The sequence below is a fragment of the Hippopotamus amphibius genome, chromosome 2, assembly GCF_030028045.1.
Source record: "Hippopotamus amphibius kiboko isolate mHipAmp2 chromosome 2, mHipAmp2.hap2, whole genome shotgun sequence".
NCBI classification, from domain to species: Eukaryota; Metazoa; Chordata; class Mammalia; order Artiodactyla; family Hippopotamidae; genus Hippopotamus; species Hippopotamus amphibius.
The window spans coordinates 57,182,625-57,198,265 of NC_080187.1; the positions used below are offsets into that span (position 1 = coordinate 57,182,625).

At 42.7% G+C, this 15,641-nt stretch overlaps 1 protein-coding gene across 1 annotated transcript in view; it reads left to right on the forward strand.

Moving 5' to 3' along the window:
- The window catches only part of EBF2 (EBF transcription factor 2), a 193,039-nt gene that overhangs the window by 9,243 nt on the left and 168,155 nt on the right, over positions 1 to 15,641 (forward strand). Inside the window, exon 6 of the mRNA XM_057724418.1 lies at positions 2,106 to 2,174. Coding sequence (XP_057580401.1) covers positions 2,106 to 2,174 — 69 coding nt within the window. The remainder of the gene's footprint in view (positions 1 to 2,105; positions 2,175 to 15,641) is intronic.

A 15,641-nucleotide genomic window follows, 5' to 3' on the forward strand; every position in this document is an offset into this window, starting at 1 on the left:
ACTGTACTTAGAATCGCACCCAGATTTGGGTTGACGTGCTGGTGATGTCAAAGAGGCATCTAGTTAGAAGGTCTTCAGATAACTAACATGTTTAGGGCATTTTGAAAGTGTCTTGCTAAGAAAAAAGGTTTGCCTGAGCTGCAAAGGTATTATTCTGCTGACATAAGCAATAGAAACAGGAGAAGTGGGAGACAGGGATGGGAGGTGGGCTGGGGAGCAATGGATGGGGTAGGGGGCTGGGAAGAGAGACAAGGGTTTTGGGAGAGCAACCGGCCAGCATTTTTATTGGTGTTAATCTTGGGATGGATGGAAATTTTAAAAGTTAAGACCTAATATAATTTCAAAGGCAAAATATTATTTCAGAGAATCCCTGTGGCAAACTCTGGTATTTAAGAAAGTTGAGACAATTTCTCTTTTACTTCCTACTAATTTGAGTAAATTTTTAAAAACCTCATCATGCCCACTGAGTGAAAGTTTTTTAGCATCTCTCAAGTATATTTTTACTTTTTGAGAATGGTAGAGTTGTTCACTGAATAATCCACACATCCCTGTGTGAAAGAGATGGATCTAAAATTTAAAAAAAAAAATCTGTCTGTTGGTAATTCTGTAGAGGATCAGAGAGGGCAAATGCACTGTGCAGAACCAGAAAGCGAATTGAAGACTGGGCTGGTGTTAGGTCTTTGGGTCCCTGCTGCCACATGGCTTTGTTTTTTCCTTAATCTGTCACCACTGTCAAATCAAAGAGTGCTCAGGGAATCTCATACCCTGTGCACTTCTCAAACCTAGAAGGGACTCCGTTTCAATGCTTTAATTTTATATATAAGGAAGGCAAATCCCAGAGGGGCTAAAGAGATTTGCCTAAATGCATGCACCTGGCTAGTGACAAAGTTGGGTTAGACACCAGAGCCCGATTCCCACTTTACCAATCCTTCTATTGTGCCGCGTCAATTTCAAACTATGAGGAAACTATCACGGGAAGGGCAGCACTTACGTAAATTTGGTTATTGCAAACATTTATGAGACATTCTCCAACTGGTGTGGATGATAATGCTTTTCTTATAAGCCATGTCAAGGCTACATCCTTCACCAACTCCTGTTTATGGTGGACCACATGCTTGGATGAGTCAAGAGGTATTTAGAAGTCTGTGGTCCTGACAAGAAGCAGATAGGCAACACAGGGATGTGATTTTCCTTCCACTACTTCTAGCCACCCAGTTTCCCTTGCCCTTCTCATATTTGTTTAGGTTTTTCTTGCAGGTACCTTTGGAGGGGAGTGTTTTGTTCTCTTTAGGTCCTGCTGAGTCCTTCCCATCTGTTGTATTTGCTCTAGGGCCCCTCCTTTCTCTCTTCCTCTGAGATGATTCCACAGGCATTTCTACCCAGTACCCAGCACTTTTTCAGGTGGAAGGAAATCTTGGGAGGCAGGGTTTTGGGGATGGGACTTACATGCCGATTCCCATTTCTGTTCCAGACTTGGTGAAAATTATTGGAGAGATCATTTTACAGCTCTCTGCCTCATTTTTTTTTCCTGACAGTGCATACCATAGTTCTGGTCTTCCTCCTTCATCTTTAGAAAATAATGGAAATGAATGAATGAATAAACGGTTATAAAGTACACTGAGTTCTCTGAAGAAACGTGTTACATAACTAAGGTTTACAGTAATCCAGGAAGCTACTTGGAGTCTTTTTCATACATTTTCCTTTCCCCTCTTCCTTCAAGTATTTGTTAAGACACAAGGATCTAAAAATATACAATGATAGATACAGTAATAAAATCATTCAATACAGAGCTGAAGGTGACATCCTAGATCTTAAAATCCAATTGTCCATCATTCAGGTTATAAATACAGCTCTCGGGAAAATTGTGATTCACTGAGAATGACCCAGTTTATAAGTCATAGAGGGATAACTTGAATGAATAGTCTTGGGCTTCAAGTTTAGTGCTGCTTTTGAACATGGCCATACATTCATGCTCAAGCAGCTGATAGTTAAGCAGCTACCTAGGACGTACTCATTTTTGTGAATGTTCTTACATTGTCTGCTCATTGTATTTTCTTGATTGTAACACATTTCTTTTACTCTTTTGGTTCCTTCCCAATCTACAGTCGATGTTGCGAAAAGAAAAGTTGTGGCAACCGAAATGAGACTCCTTCAGACCCTGTCATCATCGACAGGTAGGGGAAAAAAGTGATTTAAAAAAAAAAATCATTTCTGGTTTCTTTCCTTTAGAATCTCAACTCTGAGTACTGATCATTGGGCTTTGTCTTAAGATTAGTTTCATGTTATCTTCAAGGCTTGGAGCTGATCCGACATGTGTTTTCTTGTTTTGGTTGGCCTTTCTTGGCCACTCTTTCTTGGAAGAAGTGAGAACATTCCTTTCTGAACATATGTCTCTAAATCTATAATGGGATTCTTTTCCAGATGCTCTGACTTCAGCCTACTGGTAAAGGATGGTAAAGGATGTCATCTATCCCATCTGGCAGGATAGGGTCTCAATCAGTTTCCTAGAAGAGGCAGTGTACCCCAAGTTATGCGATAACTTCCTTATCATTCTCAGTGATTGCTTTTGGGCTTGAAGACTGTCAAATTAGATTATGGTTTAAAGGATGATGACAAGCCCTCTGTTGCATTGAGGGAGATTCCTTTCTACCACAGAGGGTTGCATTCTGGGTTCTATGTTATGTTCACAGTGGGAAAGATTCTTTGGGACAAGATGCTAATTCATTGAAATGTGATTTCGGCATCCTCAGCTGTATGTTTCTGTGATTGGAAACAGAACTTACAAACCAATGAAGAAATACCAAATTAACTTCCAGCAATCGTGTAATGTTTAAGAAATCCCATATTCCCATCCGTAATTTTTTCTCTTTCGTTAAAAAACAGAATAATTCCCTCTTGCTTCTTTCTTTGGGTTTTTGTGTTTCTAGACAGGTCCTGAAGTGGATTGGAGAGACCACAGTCTCCAAAGTTGTTATTCCAATATTCCAACGAATTCTCAGTTGGGAGAATGGAACCTCTGGCATTCTTCCCAGAAAGCCAGCTTGCTTTCTTCGTGGAAAGTATAGTATAGCCCTAGGAGTGAGGAGGCTTGGAATTCTGATCCTGTCCTAGCTTCTGACCTTGGACAAAACACTCAACATCTCTGTTCAGTGGTATCATGGAGGGTATAGCTGGAGGGTATGGTCTGCTGCTGTAGGTTTCAGAAGATTGCTAAAATATCCATGGCAGTTTTGCAGTATTCTTCGAGATGCTTGGAGGTGTATGATAGACAAATAGAAAATGTTTGCTGGATGTATATGCTGCCCAAATTTGCCATCTTAGGAGGTCCAGGTGAGACCAATTGTAGGGAGCTCTTTGGAATTTCTTTAGTTTTTCTGAAAGTGCAAAGAAGCTTAAAATTAATGAGTTGTAAGAACTCTTTGGGGCCAACTGTCTTTCTCATTTGACTGGTGAAAAGACTGAACCCGGGAATGGTGACATGACTTACCCACCGTTGCACAGCTGGTTGGAGCAGAGCTGGCACTAGAACACAGCTGTCCTTACTTCTGGCCCGTGATCTGCCACAACCTTTTCCTCCCAGCACTTTCTGTCCCAATTTATGTGATCACACGTGAAATCATTTCCCAACTTCCTAAGGATGCCCCTGGATCCTCTGGGGAATAGGCAGCCTGTGAGGGCAGCCTAAACACAGATCCAGTCCTTTAGTGTGTCCACTGAGCTCACTAATCTTCATCTAGTCTTTTTTTTTTTTCCACTAACTTTAGCTCCTCTTTCAAGAAGGTACTCTAACCTCATGGTTGTTACATCTTTTCTTGTAATAAACACCCCATAAACCAGCTTTAGAAATGTTTGGAAACCCGTAAATGCTAACCTGCACCTTACATCTCATAAGCACACATCCGAAAGACTCTGCACTTAGTAGCAGTTCCTTCTCTAAGAAACCATGTATAACCTAAACCCAGGGAGAGAGCCGAATATGCTATGTTTCCTTCCTACATAATACACATGTTAAAGTACATAGGCTTTTGGCATCTATGGAGAGAAGAGACTTTCAGATTATGTGCCTTCATTGTTTGTGCTAGAACGCTTTAAATTCTTCTGAGAAGATGGAAATTGTATACTTGCTGCATCTTAAGGAGCTTTATGTGACTGTGGCATTTATTTTTACTAGCCTGTGCACCATAAAACAGCCCAGCAACGTCTCTGCATCACTTGAAATATGTTTTACTTTCGAAATGTTGTGCTTCTACACATGGAAATCTACATACCAAAGGGTGCTATAAATTGACCCGGATCAGGTTTTTAGAGAACTCATCTTATTATAAACAGATGTGTTGGTTCGGCTTCCTCATTGTGGGGCTTTTGTGTGAAGATACTACTTGCTTCTTCACCAGAATCTTGTCTTATTACTCCTGACTGCCTTTTGGGCTTTCCTTCCCCTTCTTGCCTTCATTTGTGGAAGGGAAAGGGGATGAAGGCAGGGTTCCATTTGCTGGAGGTGGGATGGGTGGTTTGTGTCGTCCAGGGCTCAAGTGGTGCCTCTGGTCTCTGGGTTCAGCACGTGCTGGCTTAGAAATATTGAGATAACCCATGAGCACCAAACGAGTGCTAAGTAGTCTATTTTGGGTTTCCTCTGAGTAAATATAGAACTCTCTTCCTTGCACTTGTTCCTGTAACGCCAACTAATTATCTTCTCCCCCTGCTTGCTCCATCTAACCAGATGCAGTTAATTTACACTGTCTCTCTCTGAGTTTCCTCACACAACAGGCATGTTCCACTCTGGCTCCAGGGAAGCCTGTGTATTCCCTTGGAATTGTGCATGTTTGGGGGAGGGGAAAGGGTGGCTCAAAAGTGGTTCCCAAACTTTTCACTGCCAGGGACCCCTTTTATTTTTTCCTTTGGTGAATCAGGTTCTGCAAGATTTTGTCTGTCAAGCTGCAATTAACAAGTAATAATCCAGCTGTAATTTCATTTTTATTAATTGAAGACGTACAACAGAATGGGAAGGAAAAATCTCACCCCAGAGATGCCCTTGATCTCGGGATTTCCCTGGTGGTCCAGTGGTGAAGACTCTGAGCTTCCAGTGCCGGGGGCCTGAGTTCCATCCCTGGTCGGGGAACTAAGATCCTGCCTGTCACATGGTGTGGCCAAAAAAAAGATAATAGTAATTAAAAAAAAAAAAAAACAAATGCCCTTGATTTCATCAATGGCCAATCAGAGTTTCTGATCTGGATGAGAACTACCAGTGTTACCACGCTAACTTGATAGACTGCCAGCTCAAGCACGAAACAACCTGATTTTTCATTTAGCCCACATGGCCACGTCCTGGGCAGACATTCCATTTCCAATAGGCTGTTTGCAATATGAAAATTAGCTTTCTCAACCTCGTGGCCCCTTAATTGAAAATCATTGGATTGTACAATAGGGCATCCTGATCAGAGACTGAGTTCTCCATTTCCTAAGACTTAGCCCCAGACTGGGAATTTTTTCCCCCCGGCCTAAATGACTCCCTGCCTTAATCTCTCTAGAAACATAAATTAAATTTTTATTTTCAGTTGTCTTTTCAGTATGCTTTTGTGGATTCTTGAGCAGTCACACCCCTCTCCAAAAAGCCAGGCCAACACACAGCCCAGCAGGACTTGCTGCTGAATCTTTAGCCTCCAGCAGAGACTTCCTTCTGTGTAGAAATGCACGTACAGAGCGGCGGTAGGGTTTATTCATTTTGAGTGTAAAAATCCAAAAAGTTCCTATCTGAAAAAACTCAAGGAAACAGAACAAAACAAAACCAGCAATGAAAACATAATCTCTACCAAGGTCTTCAGCCTACACCTTGTCCATAAAGACCTCTGTGTGGTAAATAAAAATAAAAGGGTTTTACATTTGCAGTTTCAAAGGGAAGCACTAATCCAGCTTTGTTTTTCATGGGCTGTGCTTTCTTTAGACTCTCTTCTCTATCTGGAATGTTCTTCTGCAACAGCCCCACATCTCTGGGTGGAGAGGTTGGTGGTCCATGGGAAGAGGATTTTAGGGACAATCTCACTGACTTGGGAGAAGGAAAAAGAGTCTTTACTGTTCCTGTTCTTGAAGTCCCATGAAAAGTCAGATGGGAGGAGAGGACGAGGGTTCTTTTTAAATCTTTGTAGGCTGCCCCTGCCCATGTGTACACAAGTATGATATTTCTTATTAAAAGGGCAGCTCTAATCTGTTTCTCACATGCTAAATATCCCAGTGTCTGTCTTCAGATCTTGGTCTCCTATATTTATGAGCTCTGTTTCCAGAAGGACCATTTTAAGTGTTGATGTTTTTTATTTATTTTTCAAGAAGCCAAGCAAACATCAGAATGACCCTCATTCAGAAGGTTTACACAAAAATATCTGGCATTTATTTGCCCATGAGGGGTTTTCCTGATATTATCTTCCTTTTTTTTTAAAAAAAGCAATTTTAAATTGTGGTAAAATATGCATAACATAAAATTGACTATCTTAACCATATTAAAATGTACAGTTCAGAGATATTAAGTATATTCACCTTGTTGTGCAACCATCACCACCAACCATTTACAGAACTCTTTTCATCTTCCCAAATGGAAACTCTGTACCCATTAAACCCTAACTCCCCATTTCCCTCTCCTCCCATTTCCTGGGAACCACCATGCTACTTTCTGCCTCAATGAATTTGACTCCTGTAGGAACCTCATATAATATTGTATTTGTCCTTTTTTGATTGGCTTATTTCACAGCATGATATCCTTAGGGTTCCTTCATGTTGTAACATGTGTCAAGATTTCCTTCCTTTTTAAGGCTGAATAATATTCCATTATGTGGTTACACTGCATTTTGTTTATCTATCCATCTGTCAATGGACGCATGGGTTGCTTCAATCTTTTGGCTGTCGTGAATAATACAGCTATAAATATGGATATACAAATATCTCTGTGAGTCTCTGTTTTTAATTCTTTTGGGTACACACCCAGAGGTGGAACTGCTGGATCACATGGTAGTTCAAAGAACTGTCATGCCATGTCCTTAGCAGGTACACCATTTTACATTCCCATCAGCAGTGCACAAAGTCCATTTTCACCACATTCCCACATCATTTGTTATTTTCTTGTTCAGTTTTGTTTTGCGTTTTGATAGTTGCCATCCAAATGGGCCTGAGTTTTTTCTTTCTTTTTTTTTTTAGTGAAGCTTTCTCCTGCTACCATCTTGGAAGGCATCCTCACCTGCTGCTTTCCTTTCTCTGGTCCAGGCTTCTCATTTGCCCTTCCCCTGCCATCTAGCACATCCTCTTCCTGCTTCTCTCTGGCTCACTGACTACCTTGTTTCACCAGAGAAGTGTTTGAATCCTCTTTCCTCTGAGCCATACTTGTTCCTCTCTCTGTGTATCACTTAACTCCAGAAAGTGTTTTTAGTGGAAGGGGAACTTTCAGAGAGAATAATTGTAGGGAGTAAAGCCCTTATCAACCTTCCATGCATCCTAGAGGGTATTGCCTTCATCCTGAACACCAGAGTTTTTCTTTTGGTAAATTTATCAAATGAACTCCATGTTAATCTATTCTTGGTTTGTGGTGTAGATTCTGCTTTTAACCCCGCTGTCCCTTTCAACACAGAAGCAGTATTTGGATAGTAGCTGGAGATGAACTGAAGGTGAGATTTATGTCCACAAAACTCAGTGGATTCTTGCCATCCTAGGCCACTCAGGTTGGTTTTCAGTCTGTGACCACTCCCTCCCTTTCCCTGGAAATGGACAAACTGGGGTGTATCGGTAGTCACTCCTCCTGAACGAAGAATTCTGTCCCTGAGAAGGATGGATAAGAGCAGTATTCAACATTTATCTAACATTTAATTTGCGCTTATTGTGTGCTGGGTGTCGTGCTAAGCAATTTGTGTTCACTAAATAATCTTAACTAATCTTCAATAGTTGAGAAAAGTCTTAATTTTACAGAGGAAGAAGTGAGTTTTAAGGAGGTAGGTTAACTTGGCCAAGGTCACAAAGCCAGTCTCTGTGGTGACACTGGAGTGTTGTCAATGGGTGGAAGTTATGGAAAAAAAGAGTTTGTTCCAATAGAAGGAAAAATTTTGCAGAATTTAGAGCTGTTGAAGAGCAGAAGAGCCTGGTAAGCATGGTTTGAAGAACTCCTGATGGGAACACTGGAGAGAGGATCCATTCTCTGGGAAGTGGTGGTCATCACTGGCCTCCGAAGCATCACTTAACTCTGAGATTGTACAAGTCACATTCAATGGTGTGACAGGTTTGATGGAATATTGGTCCCCAGTGAGACAACATGGTGCAGTGGGAATGGCTCTGGACTAGGATCAGGACACCTGCTTCTAGAACCCCAGATCATTTGCTAACTAGCTGTCTAATGTCATGGAGGTCATGAGCTGCCTCTCTGAGCCTCAGTTTCCCTATCTGTGAAATGAAGTGCTTTGGATTGATGGGTGACCTTTACATTACCTTTTGGCTCTAAATTCTCTGCTTCTAGCCAAGGCCCAGGTTTGGGTGTCAGACATGCTAATTCATCATCCTTGCTAATCAATAATTTACAGGAGCTATTCGAATATGCCTTCTCTGCACAGACTCCCTGTCTCCCTACTGGATATAAAGGAGCCCAGTGCTGTGACGAGTCTACAAAAATCCTGGCCCTGGGCCTTTTTTTTTTTTTTTTTTTTTCTTAGTGAAAGTTCCATTCCTTTGAAGAGGTTTAGATGTTCTCACTAAAATACACAGATGATTTAACCAAAGCAAAAGCATCATTCTTTCGTGTTCTCCTTCCTTTGTTTTCTAGTAAAACCTTTGCTGGTCTCTTGGCCATTTCAGGAAGACACAGGTAGGAGAAGGGACTCTTCTACTTTCTGGAATAGAAAAATGTCCCTTTGGGTCAAGGCACTTCACTGGATGACAACCTGTGTCAAGTGGGAAACGAGAAACAAAATTTCCTTTGAGAAAATCATTCTCCTCCTCCTGATTAAAGAGTTGGAGCTGTGATGGTGTTCATGTCTGTAGTTGGGTTAGTTTTTAAGAATTATAATGATTCCACTTGAATGACCAGTCTTCCTGGACTTCAGAACTTTAGCATTTGACACAAACTAGCCTGGTTGTCTATACATTGATTCACTCCATCATTCATTCATTTAGTAATTTTTTCTGTTGTCCAATTATTAAGCAAATATTTGTGAACCCCTGGTTCTGAGAAACCATCAGCGAATCTGACAGGCAGGCATGGTTCTGCTCTTATGGAGCTGACAGCTTAAATAATCACGCAGAGAAAAATATATTTACAAACTGTGAAAGTGTTCTGAACACTAGATGAGTAGATGGTAGGTAGGTTTCAACTTTCTAGTCCCATCATTTCTTTCTCTGAGAATCAATATGGAATCAAAATGTTTGTTCCATCAAACAGACCTTGAGTATGCCCTAACCACCACCCACCCCCCATCTCCCTTCGCACACATCAGTCCTGCCTGGAATCCTCACCCCCAGCTCTCTGCCAACATAAATCTGATTCCCTTTTCAAGACCTCATTCAGATTCTACCTCTTCAAAGATATCAGTTCTTGTAGCCAAAGTCTTTTCACTTGACACTTGTCACGTATACGCGCTCTTGTTAGGGTGTGTGGATATTGTTATCCTTTTCCCTATGCGAGCTTGCCTTACGTTTCCAACTATACTGTAATTCTTGGATGTCAGACACCATATGTCACTCAAGTCTTGACTCTAATATCATTAGCTCTGTGATGGTGTTAACAGTACTACCTCTCCCATTGAGTTGTTGTGTTAAATCATTAACGTGTACATGGTGCTCATATAGTGCCTGACAGAATAGATGCTTTTAAAAAAGTCATGGCAATTATGAGCCTGTGTATCTCAGTGTATAACCAGTGGCTTGGATACTACAGACACTCAGTGAATATTAGTTGGCAGATTAATCTCTGACTGCCAAGCATCAGAGAGTTTGGATGACAGAGTCTTTTGCCAGTTTATATGGGACCTTTCTTGTAAGTACTTGTACTTGACAGCTGCTTAGCAATCTTACCCCTCAATGGCAGAGTGGTACAAAACAACGCCAAGAACAGAGAGCTAGGGATATAAGGCAGAATGAATCTTTCAGTAGATATTTATCTAGGGCCTGTCATGTCGTGGACTTTGCAAGGTGCTTTTAGGGATAATAAGATTGAATAGACACAAAGCTTTCCCATCAGGAGCTTAGAGTTCCGATGAAAAAACAAAAGATGTGCAGAAGTGACAGTGATGCAACGTACAATGTGAAAAGTACCACAAAAGAGGTAGAGATAAAAACTCTGGAAGATCTGAAGCAGGAAGATGAATTTCATCTAGGCAGTCGTGAATGGGGTGAGATCTGTAACGTGGACATATGCAGTTGAGGTCAAAGGGCATTCTAGGAGAAGAAAAGTATGCAGGAAAAGGCACGTGGAAAGGAAAGAATTCCTTAAATCTGCTTGTAGATTTAGAGGTGCATGGATGTATGTAAAGGGGGACAGTAGGAGAGGTTGGAAAGAATACTTGGGTCCAGATGTCTGAAGACTTCATATGCCTTTACCAAAGCATTTTTTTTATTAGTATACAAATATGATCCAGCAGCTCTGATCTTCTTTTTTAATTTATTTATTTGTTTATTTATTTATTGGCTGCATTGGGTCTTTGTTGCTGCCCACGGGCTTTCTCTAGTTGTGACAAGTGGGAGCTACTCTTTGTTGCAGTGCATGGGCTTCTCTTGTTGTTGAGCACGGGCTCTAGGCATGTGGGCTTCAGTAGTTGTGGCACACGGGCTCAGTAGTTGTGGCTTGCAGGCTCTAGAGGGCAGGCTCAGCAGTTGTGGCGCATGGGAATAGTTGCTCTGTGGCATGTGGGATCTTCCCGGACCAGGGCTTGAACCTGTGTCCCCTGCATTGGAGGGAAGCCCACAAAAGTGTTTTAACATTGTTGTGTTGGCAGCGAGAAGATACCAAAGGATTCTGAGTAGTGCAATTTCATGGTAAGATGGATGTTTTGGAGAGAGCACTTTGAGGGTGAATTAGGAAATGGAGAATGAAAGTGGGGAAACCTATTAGGAAGACATTACAATAGCTCACAAATGCATTTCTTTTGGTGGCTCTTTGGGAGTTTACAAGTTTACCTGCGAAAGCTTGGGCATTATTTCCATCATTCTATACCATCAAGGATTTGGTAGATGGATGCAGCCTTCAAATGTTGTGAAATAAAATATCCCAGTTTCTGATTCTGTTTCTTTCAACTTCTTCTGGATGTGTATGCTCTCTTCCACCACCAGCAGCAGTCGGGAGTCGGTTTTTCCCCGCCAGATACCAGTCACGGAGGTGAAAGGCCCATTTTCTCACCTCTCCGCACCCCACTTCCCCTCCCCCAATACACCCACCACTCCAAAGCTTCTGCTGATGTTACCACTTGTCCCCATGAGTACGCGTCCTTTATTCACTGGAAAGCTCAGATCCTTTGCAAAGAACTGCTGTTGTACCATCTGGCAATCTGTGAATTTTTTAGTAGCCTGGATGTTTGTGAGAAAGCAGAAACTCGGAGGCCAGACCCGAACCATTTATAAGTACTTCTTTAGAAAAGAGGGAGAAACACCAAAACCAGTTCACCTTGACTAGCCTCCTCTCATTCAAAGTACTTGTGCAGGTCCCCTGGATCAATTCCCATTGAAAGTCAGGAGACCAGCTGGGTGTCTGGGGTTATTCAGAACAGATAATGGTATACTTGAACTTCCAGCTTCTTCCTCATAAAAGTGTGTGATGTGACTAAATAGCAGATTTGCCAGGAAGTGGATCAGTCCAGGAGTGGAAGAACAGTACTCTGAAATGGTGCTGTGCTGGAAATAAGAAATAGATATTTCTCTGTAAGAAAGGCATCTTTTTCCAAAGTTGTCTGGCAGGCTTTCAGGGGAACAAAGGTCCTGGAACTTGGGAAAGATTGATAAGACTACATGTTCACCCAGAGAGAACTTTCTAGAACTTCCAATTATTTGCTTTCTCTTTCCGTCTCAGCAAACAGGGCTGGATACGTTCTTCTGGGTCTATTTTTGACCCAGCCAAGAGGCTACAAGACCAAATGGCTGTAAAATAGGACATATATCCCAAGGATATGAAAAGGTCGTTATCCACAAATGATTTGCAGGTTTAGAGTTCTACCCACTAGGGCTTGACTAGATTATTTGTTGACTGAAATCTTGTAAAAATTGTTCTTTGTGGCTCTGTTCTGTGCTGCACGGTGACCTAGAGTTGTATTGGAGGAGGCATTTGATCAGAAGGGAAAGTGGTTGAGTGACAAGATGTCCAAAACCTGTTAGGCAGCCTTGACCAAAGTCTATAGGGAGTCAGCATCGCATCAGTCTGGACCAGGAAATTAATTAAATGATTGTCCTCCAGAAAAGTTCTGCTCTAAACTTAATCTTTCCCAGCCCCCTCAAGACCACCAAGGAGCCAAGCTGGTGAGAAACACTGCAGCTGCTCCTGTATAACAGGAGCTTTCGAGAAGGAAATAAGGGAGGAATTCCTAGTCCCACTGAAATAATGGCAGGAATGGAAGAATTTGGAGGGATGGAATCATTGGATTCAGGCCAGCACTTTGGGGTTAACACCTCTATTTTTAAAGGCCCATAAGATGCTGGGACTCTTTAAAAAGAGAACTCACAAAATGGCGGAACGCTTAGGTGCACGGTCCTTCTGAAAGTTGTTACTCCCACCTAGTGCCTCCGATAAAGCCCCTGGGGTGGGTCTCTATGGAGATCAAGGATGAGGCTTTTTCTTTTCTTTTTCTTTTTTCTTTTTTTTGGCTTTGGGTCCAATTTGCACAATTGCACAGGATATTTTCATGATTGATGTAAAGCTATGCACATGACTCATTTTAGCTAGGTACTGGCTCCGCCATCCCACATTTCAGATGAGAAAACCCAATTGAAAAGCAGCTACTCCTGGGGCCCTGTAGCGAGCAGGTCAAAGACTCAGCTGGGATTAGAAACACGATCTCTAGCTCCCAGGACAAAGTGGGGATGGTCTATGAAAGCTGAGGGAGGGGGCAGGAAAAACTGTGGCATTCATGTGGATGTACTGCTGCTGTTCTGCAAAGCTCCTAACCAGACTCAGCTTCCGAGGACTCATCACCTTCCAAGCCAGGGGTCAGACTGATGGCACTTTAGTTGCCTATAGTAGTCAGTTCGTATGTAGCCAGTTTCTTCTGTGCAAAAGGCTTTATCTTACTCCAGAAGAGGTGAGGTTGTATGTAGGGTGTAGATTTACGACCTGTGGGTTGAACGGTGGAAGTGACTGTTATTCCTGTCGTATGATCATGACTGTACTATAATCTCAGATCTGCGTTTCACTACTTCTCTGCCATTCATGCATTCACCCATTCACTCATTCCTCTCTCTCATTGACTCCGGAGTTGCCAAATTCAGCACATAAAAATATAAGATTCCCAGTTAAATTTAAACATCAGATAAACACGAATGATTTTCTTTTAGAATCAATTTGTCCCAGTTAAATTTGAATTTCAGAAAAACAACAAATACATTAGCAGCACGAGCCTTTCCCATGCAATATATTTTATACTGAAAACATACTCGTTGTTTGTCTGAAATTCAAAATAACTGGGCATCCTATATTTTATCTGGCAACTCTACCTGGATCCCACGTTTTATCTGAAGAATAAGGAAGTCAGGGCTGCCTCAAGGCACCTAGAGGGGGAGAGAGATGCCTGAAGGACCTCTGAGCCCCGAATGGCCCCAGAGCCAACCAGCACGTGTGTGGCTCTTCCTTGCCGTGTTTTTTTTCTGTATCCATGTGGGGTTCATCACCTTTGCCCCACACGTGCGTGTGGAAGTTGAGTCACAATTAGGAGAGTCATTTAGGAGGCTGAGAGGTGAGCAGGAAGCTTTATTGGGAACCATCAGCATTTTGGGGGCCCCTCGTCTTTGCCAGTCTCTCTACCCAGTGCCCCCATTCCCCCCCCCCCCCCCAGTGTTCTGTCTCTTCTCTCTCTTTTGTCACCTTTTGGTGCCTTGAGCTCATGCTCTGTCTAGACCCTGTTTTATGGACTTGTCGCCTCGCTGGCAGTGCTTCTACTTCAAGTCCACCGTCCGTCTCCTGTTCACTTCTGCCTTTCCTGAAAGCCTTTGTTTGGCCCTCCCCAAGTCTCCGTCTCCAGTGCTTCACACATGTGGGATTGTTTAGGCTCAAGTGATAAATTGCATGAAGTTTAAGGTAAAGGGGAAGCTCCTCTCTCCCCACTTGGTCTGGGCTGATGTTTGAACAAGAGCCAGACTTTCCTCCGATTTAACGCGCGTGGTCTACTTGGTGCTCGCCCGAGTCAGAGTAGAGCGGCTTACGCATTTTATCACCCAGATGTTGAGTCACAAGATGAAGGATAACCACCATGTAGACATCTATTTGGGTAATTTGGTGAACGTAAAAGAAAAAAATCTAGTTGAAAATTTGATGTCATGTCAAGTCAGCCTGCGTAGATAAAGGGGAAGCAGGTTTAAAAATTCCTCTTCTGCTTCCCTCGTGCCCCACCCTTGTCCCCATCTCTCTCTTTTACCTTTGTTCACCTTTCTTTTTCCTTCCTGCCTTCACCTTTAGAGTCTCCCTTGCTCTCTCCCTGCCAGGCTTGCACTTTTTTTTTTTTGGCTGAGCCGTGCAGCTTGTGGGATCTTAGTTCCCAGATCAGGGATCAAACCCAAGCCCTTAGCAGTGAAAGCGTGGAACCCTAACCACTGTAGCCACCAGGAAAGTCCCAGCCTTGCACTGCTGGTGGTGGGTCTGAACTTGACTCCAATGCAGGTGGTCAGAACCATTGCCATGAGCCACTTGTCCCTAATGCCTTTCTCCCCAGTCCTTCCTTTTGCCTCTTCCTTCCCGTGTATAACTGCGGCTTGGCGGTTTTCACTCCAAGCGGAGTCCACAGAGCTTGTAAATTGTATTGGATCAGTGAGCCCATAATGAGACCTCCAAACCCAAACAGTGCAAGTCTGCTGGGATTTTATTGTTCATAAAGCTCCTTCCCTGGGGAGGGATAGAGTCATTAGGTGTGCACTGTGTTTAATACTTGGTCATGACAGGAAGCAATAATTTTCTATTTTTACGGTGGCTTCTGAGTTTTTAAAGCAATTGTCTAATTCCCATCACTGGGACTGGAAGCAAATGAACCAGACATTGACATGAGCCTAGTCTGTGTATGATTGGGGTTGGGACCCATCTTGTTTAGCATCTTGCTCCTCCCTTTGCCTGACCTTCACAACCCCTGGTGGCTGGCACCACCTACACACAGGTGTGACTTAAGTGGAGGCCCCGAAACTCTTCCTTGTCAGATAGAAACATTCCTTCACTAAAGAGGAAGTGGAGCTGTGGACTTCTCTTTGAGAAGCCCTTCTCTGTCCTTTAAAACATTCCCCTCTTTAGATGAGAAAAATGCTTGACGTTTTTCAAAATTGGCTCTTCCCTGAAAACTTTCTCCTCCTTTCTTAACCCTGATCAGGTAGGTGGTTTTGAGTGTGACACCTATTCTGAGGATTTCCAACTTAATCCAGCACCAAGGAGGCCCCAAGACAAGGTGTAAGGTCTCCTTGCTTCGTGAAGAGGGGGATGCTTTAGCTTAGAAACTTCTACC